General features: G+C 36.7%; 1 protein-coding gene across 2 annotated transcripts in view; it reads left to right on the top strand.

Annotated features, from left to right (window-relative positions):
- BOLL (boule homolog, RNA binding protein) overlaps window positions 1–12,046 on the top strand; it is a 25,976-nt gene extending 13,930 nt beyond the window's left edge. For both annotated transcript variants that reach the window (XM_026081656.1, XM_026081655.1), the window contains 5 exons: window positions 2,477–2,548; window positions 3,540–3,587; window positions 5,032–5,160; window positions 6,661–6,759; window positions 12,023–12,046. In XM_026081656.1, the coding sequence (XP_025937441.1) occupies window positions 2,477–2,548; window positions 3,540–3,587; window positions 5,032–5,160; window positions 6,661–6,759; window positions 12,023–12,046 (372 nt within the window). The remainder of the gene's footprint in view (window positions 1–2,476; window positions 2,549–3,539; window positions 3,588–5,031; window positions 5,161–6,660; window positions 6,760–12,022) is intronic.
- Window positions 12,047–12,249: the final 203 nt, after the last annotated feature.

The following is a 12,249-nucleotide window of genomic DNA, read 5'->3' as shown; positions in this document are numbered from 1 at the left end:
GAGCCCTGGGCAATGCATGAGGGAAAGGATCTCCCTTCCAGAGCCTTGGTGGCTGTGTTTGCCTTTTTTGCTTGATAAAACACATGAAGGGTTTACGTGGCATCAGGGCCACCTGCACATTTCCTTTGCCTACCTGTAATCAGTGATTACAATTTTCTGCTCTAATCAGACCCTGGGGAGCCTTTGTTGCTAATGGCCCTCAGTGGGACCCAGTCATGCTCTACAGAACTTTGGGGTTTGCTTCTGACTTGGACTTCTTGAATGTTTTGCTAAATCTCCTCTCAGTAGCTGAAGTTCATGGACTCAGCACCAAATACACCATGGGGCTCATTAAAGTGCAAAAAGCCCAGATGAACCAGGTCTCCTCTTATAATTTTCTTCAAGTCTTGTATGGCTAATTGGGGAGGTTTCAGGAGTGTAGCCAAAAGGTGGAGACTTCAATAATATCCAAGTATTTCTGCTTTTTTTTTTTTTTTTTTGTATATTTGTTTTCCTGTGGACCAGGATCAGTCCAAGATTTATAAGTCCCTCCTGCTTCCAGTTTCTCCAGCTATACCCTTTTGTCTGATGGCTAAATGGCTTCCTTCTCTTAGTCCATTCTTTTTTTGTGTTTTTTGATATTGCTTAAGTTTATTGTTCTTCTGCAGGTGGCTTTGCTTTGATACTCTTTTCTGGATAAAGGGTACTTTGGAATCAGTGGGGTCCCTACTCCAGGAGAAGTTTTTTTACTGATGCAGAGGAGTTGGTCCTAATGACTTTTCATTGGCTCCATTATTATTCCTCCATGAGTATGTAGTTCTTGGCTGCAATAACTATTATGTTGAGGATGGAAGGAAAATGAAATGCTAGATCAACAAAGCAAAAGTGAAATTGAGGCATATTACAGTCTTACATACACTTTTCAAGAGTACCCTTACTTTAGGAGGAAGATAATGCAGTAGATGAAATGTTTGGTGTTATGGGACTTGGGGGAATTGGACAGAATTATTTGTCAGGTACAGGAGGGTTGTCAGTGACTTTATTTTTTTAAAAGAGGGAAGGATTAAAAGACTGATGGGATCTGCAGAGTATGCATCTCTATTAATTTCTGTAAAAGCAGCATTTGCTGAGGCTGTATGTACTATCTGTATGTATGAATGCAAAATCCCTTCACATATTAGGGAAAAAGATGAATGGAATCTGTTACTGCCCTCATCTCTCTTTTGGAAAAGGCTATTGTTTTTTATTTATTTTTCAGTAATTATTCCATTATGGTGTTTATTTTGGCACTGTAGAATCTTGTTCTCAGGATTTACTAACCTCTGTTTTAATCACTTCTTTTGTAATTTTTAAGCTGTTTGCTCTTCTCATGGGGAATGACATTTGTGATTGACAACCTCATAGTGCCCTCTCAGCTTTAGAGGAAGGGCATAAATACCTGTTTATGTGTTTTAGAAAGCCTTTTTGTTAATGCTCAGTAGTTTTAGAGAACTTCTTCAAACACTGCCTGTTGGAAAAGGCCATGAATATTTTTACTGTGTTCTTGTACTGAACTTTGGCACTGATGCTTTGGCCCAGGTCCATTATATTTCAAACATACACTGCTCGATGTTTCTAATTGCAAATAGTACTGCCTATTTTGGTTTCAGTTATTTACATATTCTTCACTTTCATTGTTAGGAAAGTATCTATATCAAGAATTAAAAAAACAGCAACATTGAGATTTTAGAGAGTGTTAGCTATACTGAAGGTATTAATACCTTTTTGATTGTAGTTTTTTGCATGGATAACTTTATAAAGGTCCAGGTTGGGTCTTTTTTTTTTCATGTTGCATCCTGTGTTTTCATATAGTAGAATGAATTAGAGTGGTGTTGGGGCTGTTCTTAAATATTTGCAGGAATGAGGGAGTTTCATGACATAGGGAATTATACRAAGTACCTTTAACAGATCAAAACTAGAGGTCCATGGTCCTGTGTTGTCCTCTACCTCTGGCTGTTTGTTTCTGCGCCCTTTCAGTGGTGTTTCTCTGACCCTAAACTGGCCCCCCCGAAAACAGGTACGTTTTCAGCTGGTTTACCTCCCTAAACTGGCTTACTGCCAGATCAGATGAATGCTGGGGTTGGTGAGAAGAAGGGAATGGAAAAGGGAACATAGGGTTGGGGCTACAGAGAGGGCGGGAACACATCAGTGACAATTTAAATTGCCCTGAGTTGTAAAAATGTACCTATGGTCAGGACATGTGAACGACTTTAGAGGAAGGTGCTTTTTGGAAAGGAGTAGGTACACATGCTAAAGACTTTTGCTTCATCAGTAATGAACCCTTGGAAGCAGTAGTCTTGAAGAATCAAAGTGTAAGTTAAAATTTAGTAAATCTGTTTTCAAAAGGGAGTGACTATTCAGCATATAGTACTTCAGGTCTGTTGTTAATAGGAGTGACAATTTATGAAATTGCTGCATTAAGGCTTGTAACTTACTGTTTTGTTTGTTTGTTTTTAAGTCACGCTCTGTTTCCAGTTCGCCAGTGATGGTAACTCAACCGGTTTATCAGCCTCCTACATATCATTATCAGGTATCTGTTTGAAATGGGTTTCAGAGCATCAGGATTCCTTTCAACCATGCAGTTTGATTTGCAGCACTGTGTCGGTGCTGTTTATTCTTAACAAATAGAAAGACTGTCCAGAACAGAGTCACATAAAACAGATTCTAATTTTGTCAAAGATTTTCTTTTCACTAGAACTGAATTTCTTCCTGTCTATTTAACTACCTGGAAATAGAATAAATTAAAATTTTATTTTGTGTTGCTAGACAACTGGCTTAGTACCACTCTTAATTTTTATCATCTAGTCCAGCCTCCTGCTCAAAGCAGGGCCAGTTAGATCAGCTTGCTCAGGAACTTGTCCAGTTGAATTTTAAATTTCTCCAGCAATGGAGATTGCACAACCTTTCTGGACAGGCTCTTCCACTGTCTGTACATCATGATGGTAAAAAAACTTTTTTCCTTATATCTCCTTGGAATTTGCCATGTTCCAGCCTTTGTCCATTGACTCTTGTACTTCTCTGAGCGCCTCTGAGAAAGACTCTGGTTCAGTCTTCTTTGTGCCGTCCCGCTAGAAAGTTGTAGACAGCAATAATTACCCTCTCCCCGCTTTAGCCTTCTCAGGGCTGAACAAACCCAGTCTTCTCAGCATTTCCTGGTATGTCCTGTGCTCCAGCCCCTGACCTTCTTGGTGGCCCACTGCTGGACCTCTGCAGTATGTCTGTGTCTGTCTTGTATAGTGGAAAGTTGATCACATTTTGTATCTTCTCTTTTCTTACTTAAACACATTTCTTAAATGCTTCATTATTTTAGTAGCTAAGAAATGCCCAAGTGAGAGGACTGAGTGGCAGTCAACGAGATGGACATTCCTAAATTATTGGGGGGGGGTGTTATGAAAATTAATTTTTGTTCTTTTTAATTAAGATTTGAATAAAGAGGGGAGTGATTGCAGTGTATTGGGAAGGTGTGTGAATGCATATGTTCTTAATTATATAAAGTAATATCTTTTTTTGTTTCAATGTAGGCACCAACACAGTGTCTTCCGAGTCAGTGGCAGTGGAGTGTTCAACAGGTAAATACAGTTCACAGCTGCAGCATTTTACTGTTAGTTTGCATTTAGTTTAAAGGTACAGTGTGCTCTTCCAATTTTTGTAATAGTTTGTCTTCAAATAGAATGATAAAATTAAATTTCCCACTAGTTACAACACTATTGAAATAAATATTAGTTGCTATATTTTAACAATGCATTCGTAACACTTACTGATGTAGTAGAGGGCATAAAATAGCATTTATTGACATATCAAATCTAAATTCTTTATTAAAATAGCATCTTTCTCCCTATCCCCACCAAAATATTTGGGTATAGAAGAGCAGAAAGTTTCTATTAAAAGAGCAAATATTAGTTCTCAGAAGCTGGGATAAACTGCCACGTTTTGCCTGATAGGAGAAATGAATATTAACTAGCTCACTAACTGATACCGCCTGGGATGTTTTCAGTCAGACACACAAGTATGGTGAAATTAGGCTCAGATCCTTGCAATAGGAGGAAGACCGTGAAATTGCTGACAACCTAACTTTTTATGGGTTTTATCAGTGTTGTGATCTTTATAGCAGAGGAGCGTAATATGGAAATCTTGCCGTTCAAGGGATTTGAAGAGTTTGAAGTTAAAAGGAGCATTAAGGCCCTTAAACTTGAAGCATTATGATACATCCTCATTGCTTTAGTAGCAGGTAACCTGCTCCAGTTTGGATCAGTCCCACTCTGTTAATCAGTCTGCTGCTTTGAAAACTGGGTGCTGAATTGTGTTAGGTTTGTTGTGCATAAATAATGGCGTAATACTCTTCTAAACTTTGAATGCCTTGTTCGTAGCTCCTGCTGCAGGATACCTTGCTTGAACAGTGGGACCTTGCAGTCCTGCGCTTGGACTTCCATCTTAGTCTTTCCAGTGAAACAAATTGACTAATTCTTCTTCCAGGGAACTCTTGTCTCTGGGTATGAGGAGAAAAAATATGAGGTCTGTTCAGGTAGCCAGCTGGCTAAACCAAAAATGCCTTGAAAAGCGTATCTATAGTTTAATGTTTTTAATACATGGTTAGGTAAAGATGTGTGGGTAAGCCTAAGCATTACAAAAAATACTGGKTTTTTTTTAACAAAATACTCTGTGATTTGTAATGCAACTTTTTTGCAAGAGGAAAAAACTGTACTGTTTCTGCAATTTTAAGAGTAAACGTCAGTTTTGTAAAGTCATAGTATTTCTCTCACAATGTTCTTTAAAATGTAAATAAAATATAAAAATATGTATTTTTAAGTGATCAAAGGACATTTTTATATACCATCTGACTTTTTCTGCCCACTTTCCCCTCAGTTAGTTTCTTTAGGTTAACAGAGTTGAATTTGAAACTTTCTTTAAGGCTTTAACTTCATTTATATGTAGAAAGAAGACTATAAAATAAGCTTTGCTGATTTATAGTATGGAAAACATATAATTTATTAGAAGTGATGTGTTTTATTTCAGTCTCCTGCCTCTTCACCTTCATTCTTCTATCTGCACCCATCTGAAGTCATTTATCAGCCAATAGAGATTACCCAGGAAGGTGGATGTATACCTGCTCCTCTCTCCCTGGTGGAAGCTGCAGTTCCTGAGGTATTTTTATGAAAAAATTTACTTGTAATTGAAATGTTTATCTGCAATTGAAAAACATAGCCTTTTAGTTTAAGCGCAAGTAGTTCAGAGCACTTAAGTCAACTGTACTTTTTCCCACATCCGTACTGCTGCTGTGTTAAGTTATTTCAGTAGTCTTCAAGTTAGAGCATCTCTTTCACAGTTTCCTAGGAGGATGCTTTGATTCTGATATATTTTAGAAAGTCTCCAGTGATGACAGACAGCAGTATGAAGTATGAAGACTAGTCAGATTGTTTTATTTATAAATAACAAATTTAAACAAAACGTGACTCAGACTGAACTGCGTCTTCGGAGTGCTGAATTAATCTGGCCAAATCATATCAGCTTCCTGAAAGACTTCTTTTTCTTTTTGTGTAGAAGCGAGTTTGTAAGTATTCTGAAGGTCAGAATGAATTAAGGGTAGTTGAATGACAAAATCAATTCTGCTCTTCTATGCCTATCAGTTTTTTGCTTCTCCATCAACAGCAGTTCTGGTCTTTTTAAGAGATTATTAATGTACAATAAGGCTGATTACAAAATTGAAAATATATTACAATTAATTGGTACTTCTTTAATTAATTCTTCGTTAACAGAAATGCCTGAATAAACTTTAAATTATGGCAGAAATAAAGTATTTTTACAGAAGTTAGGTACTTTATTGCCACAAGAGTAAAGTTCCAAAACTGGTATTCTAAACATCATTGATGAAAAATGCCGACACACCTAGACACTTTAGTTTCCCTACAAAGTTGTTCTTACTACTTTTCTTCAATAATAAAAGACTTCGGTTGGTGGGGTTTTTTTCTTTTTGAAAATGCCTAAACATCAGTATTTATTGTACCAGCCATAAATCCTGTCCATTTTATTGTTTTACCTCTTGTATTTCATAAATCAGATATTTATCAGCTTATATACAGAGACATTTGAAATGTGTGAATGATAAGAAAACCCATGAAATTAGTTAAGGAAAATATTTGGATGTATCATGCTCTCAGTCCACAGGTACATATTTTGCTGATGTTAAAGGAAGCTGTGTGTGGAAATTCAGAAGACTATGTAAAATTCAAAGAAAGGCACTTGTATTATTTCTATGTAAATATCTTGTAAGTGTGATAATGCTGAGTATTATTCTTCAATATGCTAATCTACACATTTAAACACTGTGCTATTATAGCTGAGTGAAATGTATTTGTAATACAGAAGCGTGCTGCTTCTGTCAAGGAAAGTGCTCTCTGGCGCTGATTTAAATAAATTGTATATACCAAAACTTTGGTACAGTGGGGGGAAACATTTCAATTTTGAAATCTCAGTTATTAAAGTCATTGATTAACCAATCAGTAGTTTAGATTAATTTAGCCCACAATTTGAAATTTTCAGGAATCTAAATCCATTTGAAAGGCTTGCAAAACCATTAGAATGTGAAACAAGCTTTTCTGCTTTTTTTTGGTAAATAAATACAATTCTTGTTTGTTTTTATACCAGCCATATTCTGATCATGGAGTTCAAGCAACATATCACCAGCTTTATGCCCAGAGTGCCATAGCCATGCCAGCACCTGTGATTCAAACTGAGCCAGTTAAAGTAAGCACTGTAGTCTTACTGTCTTCTTTTTTGAAGGGGGACAGGAAGAGAAGAGGAGCAAGGATGAAAAAGTGTTTTATTATGAATTAGTAAATAAGGAAAACAGAAATGTTGCAAAGAAACCAGGTTTTTTCTTTACTCAAGGCTTTGTTGCAGAGGACCGGAGAATCCGGAGTAGGGATTACTTGTTCTGGAACTATTCTACTTTGAGGGGGGGGGGAAAAAATAGTTGTTTTAAAACTTTTGGGATACAAAGAAAGCTGCAAATGAAACATGTATTTTGAGAGAAAACAGTGAACTTTGTTCAGTTCTTTGAAATGATAGTTATAAATTCTTGTCTTTACATCTCTGGATCTTGAGTGGTTGAATTCATTGCTTGCAGCCTTAGACAAGCACCTCATACTATGGCGAGGTGGAGTTTTGGGACAGTGAGATTGAAAAATTGTCCCTGTTGGCCACCTTCAGGTATTTTTCTGTGCAGTTCTGATTTTCAATGGCCATTTTAAGATGTCTGGTTCTTCCACACTGAGGCAAGTTCTTTAGAGTCCCAGTTGGAAGTCCTGTTGCCTAAATTACTAAAACCTTGTTTTAACATGATATGTAAACATCCTAAGTTGGATTTAGCCTCTGGTACCTGTTACCACATGATAACAAAGGGCTGAAGGTATCAGTAGTTTTACTTGGTATTACAGTGCCTGTTCGTCTGTGAAGAGAAGATGCTTACTCAAGTACAAATGACAGAATAAATATGAATGAATCAAAGATGTGTTATAGGCTGTGTCTGTCTTTTATACCTTTTTTATTTTAGGGTTTTTTCTTTTTTTTAAGAGAGAAGGGTGGGTTTTTTTTTCACAGAGTACTTATGTAACGATATCTACTAAATATTTCCAGTAGAGGGTGCTGTCACATTGTGTTGTCTTGGATTAAACCAAAAGTAGTCCAATAAAAGACAAAAATAGAAGCTGAACATGAACTTGAGAAGAATACTAATCCTGAGTGATTCGTACATTCAAGATATGTGTAAAAGGGAGGTGGTAGAGCACAGTGATCATACCCAGTGTACATTCCACTTTCAATGGTGTGTGAAAACAGTGAAAACATTGGCAATCATAGTCTCAGAATCAAAAATAAGTGTGTGCTTATTGTATCAGATAAAGAAGCATAACCTTTTTCTCATACCCAGCACGTATATTAAAGAAAGTTCTATAAACTTCAGAATACATTTCATCTGGATTAAATTCTCAGTAAAGGGATGTTAATTGTATAGGCATATACACCTATGAAGAAAAACAAAGACTAGTGTGGTCAGACATCATTTGTGGGCTTCGTTTTGTTTTTTCTTCTGCTACTGGTGAAACTTTTTTGTTATATGTAGCATGTACTCCTTTCATAGAAAGCAAGTTTTTGTACCTTGAAACTTGACTTTTATTGTCTTTCCTAGGACCAAGGCTATAGGAACGAGATAGTGTCAAGTAAGTTACAAGATAGATTTAGAGCATATTAGCTCTTCCTCTTCTACAGTAATTTACACAGTACCATGCTTTTTCTCATAGCTAAGGCAAAGTAGTTTGCTCCATGATAAGTGATACAGGGTGTGTTGATTTACAGTAGAATAAGAACATCCATGTTAAAGCCATATTTGAATGGTTACTGTGGCATAGGAAATGAGCTGCAATCCATACTCTTACTTACCTCACTATATGATGTCTTGTATGTTTATTCCTAGCTTTAGAAGTAGTTTCACACACAGCTGAAGCTGGCATAAACCAGCAATTCATTCAATTTTCCACACTACCCATTGCCAGTGTTAATGCAGGTTTTCATACAGCTGTATGGTAAGCCAGGTCAGGGAACTGATGTGGTTTAAGGGCTTTAATATAACTGCTTTAATGAAGCCCTGCTCCCACCCACATCACCCAAAAGAGCTAACTTAAACTTGAATCAGTTCCCCACACCAGTTTGTCAAACAACGGCACACAGTCTTGTACTTGAACAAGTTTTGGAATAGGCTAGAGGAAGGAAGACTCATGTTCGCAGTGCAGGTCTAAGCCTGATTAAACTAAGCACAGAACTGCTAACCCTGTTCATTGTGTTGGTTGCTCATTTTTACCTGTCTTCTCAAAAGTCTTCTGTTAATTAGAGTCCATAAATGAAAGGTATGGACTTGAAAGTTAGGAAAGTTCTGATCAGTTTTCCAGTAGATTCACAAATATAGCTAAACCCTTTTATAAGACTTTGACAATTCTGATAATTTTATTTATTACAAGATAACGATGGATACCATTTTTGGTAATTTTTTTAGCAGTTTAGTAGTAGTTAGTAGTTCTGGAGTATAATTCTTCATTTGCTTTACCTTTTCACATAATCCTAATGGCTTTGGATATATGCCATGCATAATGAATTTGATCAGCTTGTATTGTGTTTATCACTATGGCTGGGCATTCAACAAGGTTTGAAAAAAGAGCAAGTGTTGAGAGCAGACTGTGTATTAAGCGAGAGGTTGCATCGTTACCACCTGTTCCCCAGCTGTGTAAAGATACCGCCTGCTGGCTACGGTCTTAAAATACCCCAGCAAATGTATCTTTGCTGCTTGAGAAGTGCTAGGTAGTGGCTGTGTAAGAGAGAACACATTCTAAGATAAGGACATTACCTTTAAAGTAGTTGGTTAATTGTCTCCTGTACAGATTTGCATTAGGAATAAACTTTATAGATACTTTATAGAAACATACTTTATAGTAGGATCTATGGTCATATGGCAAAAGTAATATGGGTATAGCCAGTATCCAGATATTTCTGGTGTTTGTGGACTTCTATAGCTTTCAAATGTAGCTCAAACAGAGTATGTATTGCAGTTATATTGTGATGAAGTCACAAAGGTGAACAAGAAGAATGGACAAAATGCTCATCAAAGAAGAAGCTCACGGATTTCTGAGCTAGCATTTCTGTTGCTGGTGTGGATATGTAAAAAGCGAGCTCAGTTCCTTACTTTTGTAAACCATTCAGCAGATAACAAAGGAAGCTTCAGTTCTGGCATTTTTAATTGATTCTTCATTTTCTCTATTTTACCACTTTAATAGTTTTGTGTTGATGGTCTTCAAGAAGAAAATTAGAAGAAAATGCTCTGTAATTTCTGACTATGATTCATTTTTAGATCCAAATTTGGTATTTAAAATAAGGCTTGAATCCAAAATGCTAAATCCCCTTAAATCCCCTGTAAATACTTTGTATTTACAGAAGGTGTTTTCTTTGGGGATTATAGCATGTTTTGTTCATGAGTATATGGAAGTAGTTCCATCTTAAGCACAGCTATACAAATTGTTGACATTTATTCATACAGTTGACATTCATTCTCAAAGACTGCATGGATTTTTGGATGGCATTTGTTTTTTTTTTAGGAAACCTGAATTCTTTCCCATCTCTACTGGATCTTGTGCAGTGTTTCAGATCTAAAATTGCCCTCTGATACGGGGATTGATGTTTTGAGTGCCTCTAGAAGAGAGGTATGAGATTGTGTTTGGTAGTAAGATCTGTGTAGTCCACAGTAACAGCAGCCACTTGAGGGGAGACTGAAATTCACGTTCTCTGGCTCCAGACCTGGGAGAAATACTTTCGATTTAAATTTTATTTTGGTGATAGTTATCTTGGGTTTTGAAGCATTGGCCTACTAAATGTTTGTTGGATATCATGTGTATATGAGGGGGACATTGTGAGACCTGGGGAGCTGAGTAACCACAGCTGCGATTTACAAAAACTGAGCAAAGGTGTAACAAGTTCTAGCCCATGGAGGTGGTTAGGTGGGTGGTTTGGGGTTTATTGTTTTCCTTGGTTTCAGGCATTTGTTTCCTCCTCTCAGTCATCTTTTCTAACTGCGGAGTACTTTTCGGGGGGTTGGCATGGTTCTAGTCTTGGAGAGCTTTTGCTGTTCCTACAGTCTGTATCCAACTGCATTATGTGGACAACATTAACAGTATGGAATCATACAGTGTCTTTGCCTGTTGGAGACTTTTCAGGTCTGCGGGGGGAAATATCCTCTCTTCTTTTAGCGTGATCGTTTAGCTTTAGGGGAAAAAAAAAATCAGCCTTACTTTGTCTAAGTTCTTCACCCTTGTCCTCACAATAGACTAGTTTCAGATGACAAAGTCTGGCAATTTTCCCTAATCCAGTTCTTGAACCTGGACTCTGAGCACTATATACTAAATCAGAGTACAGAGCCATAGCACTACTTTTAAACTTAGCATTTTCTTCAGAAGATGTTCAGGAAAGGCACAGAGAGTGCAAGGGTAGTAAGTAGTCTTATGGTCTTTCTGAAAACCTTGTTGACTAACTTCTGAACCACAAGAACCTTTCAATGGTAGAAATGTATCTTCTTTTTCAGATTTTTTTTGTCACTACTTCAGTGTCTGTTCTCCACAATCTTTTCAATAGCTTTAAGATTGATTCTTCTACTTCCTAGGATATTCCTGTGTCAGAACAGGATTTAGGGGAGTCTCTTTGTAATATTAGTAATATTAGTGTTCATGTATGTGTGCATTCTGATTGTACTGATGCCTGAGGCGAATACCTTGGCTTTTGGGTAGTGAATGTTCTTTAAGTCTAACTGAGTTCAGAGCTCTCCATTCTCCTCTGAAGTTAGGACTAATAAGCCAAAATTTGTGCTCTCTGTGTGTGTATGTGTACATAATACTTGTAAATGCGTATATGTGTGTATGTGTATATATATACACATGCATGGCCATATACACAACTTTCAGTGATATTTTAAAGGGAAGTCTTGCTGTAATCATTTTTGAAAAGCATAGTAATTTTATACTAGTACAGTACTATTTGATGACATTCCAGCTGGAACAAAAAATTAAAACTTTCAACATTTTTATATAGGTAAGTATTTTTTTCATTTATACAGGGARTGAAATTAAGATGGAGAGAATGCATGTTTTGCTTAAAGTTACCTAAGTCTCAGAAACTTAAATATAAAACTTCTAGTTGTCCTCAAATATGATTATTAAGAGGCTTGCCACCATCTGTAATGTGGATTAGTGCCTGTAAAAGGGATGTTTTAAACTCCGATAAATACATATTCATTAATTTTATATTAACACAGAAAGGTGCAGATGGCATGCCTTTTCTCACATTGTTCCCTTCTATGTTCTCTTTACCAACTTCTTTTTTTCTATTCTAATAGTTCGTTCTCATTCCAGTTTAGTTGTTTTTTTTTTTTTCTTTGCTTTCTCTGATCTGTATGTTCTCTCTCTTTACTTGACAGACATTGTGGAGCATTCACTATTAAGCCATTTGGGCAGCTCTAGTCTACCTGTACTGATTTTCTTGTCCAGTCCTTCCCATGTGGCCGAGATCCATCATCAACATACCAGCTAGCAGCTGCCTGTTGTGAAACTTAGGGTCAGTTGTTTCATTGCAATGCTTGCTATTTACAGATTGGTAAATGATAAAACATGCTAAAATAAAATTCAGCAGAGTCTGCAATATTAT

The sequence above is a fragment of the Apteryx rowi genome, unplaced genomic scaffold (assembly GCF_003343035.1).
Source record: "Apteryx rowi isolate R43461 unplaced genomic scaffold, aptRow1 scaffold_559, whole genome shotgun sequence".
NCBI classification, from domain to species: Eukaryota; Metazoa; Chordata; class Aves; order Apterygiformes; family Apterygidae; genus Apteryx; species Apteryx rowi.
The sequence above is the reverse complement of the archived record's forward strand: the minus strand, read 5'-3'. Positions and strand labels throughout refer to the sequence as shown.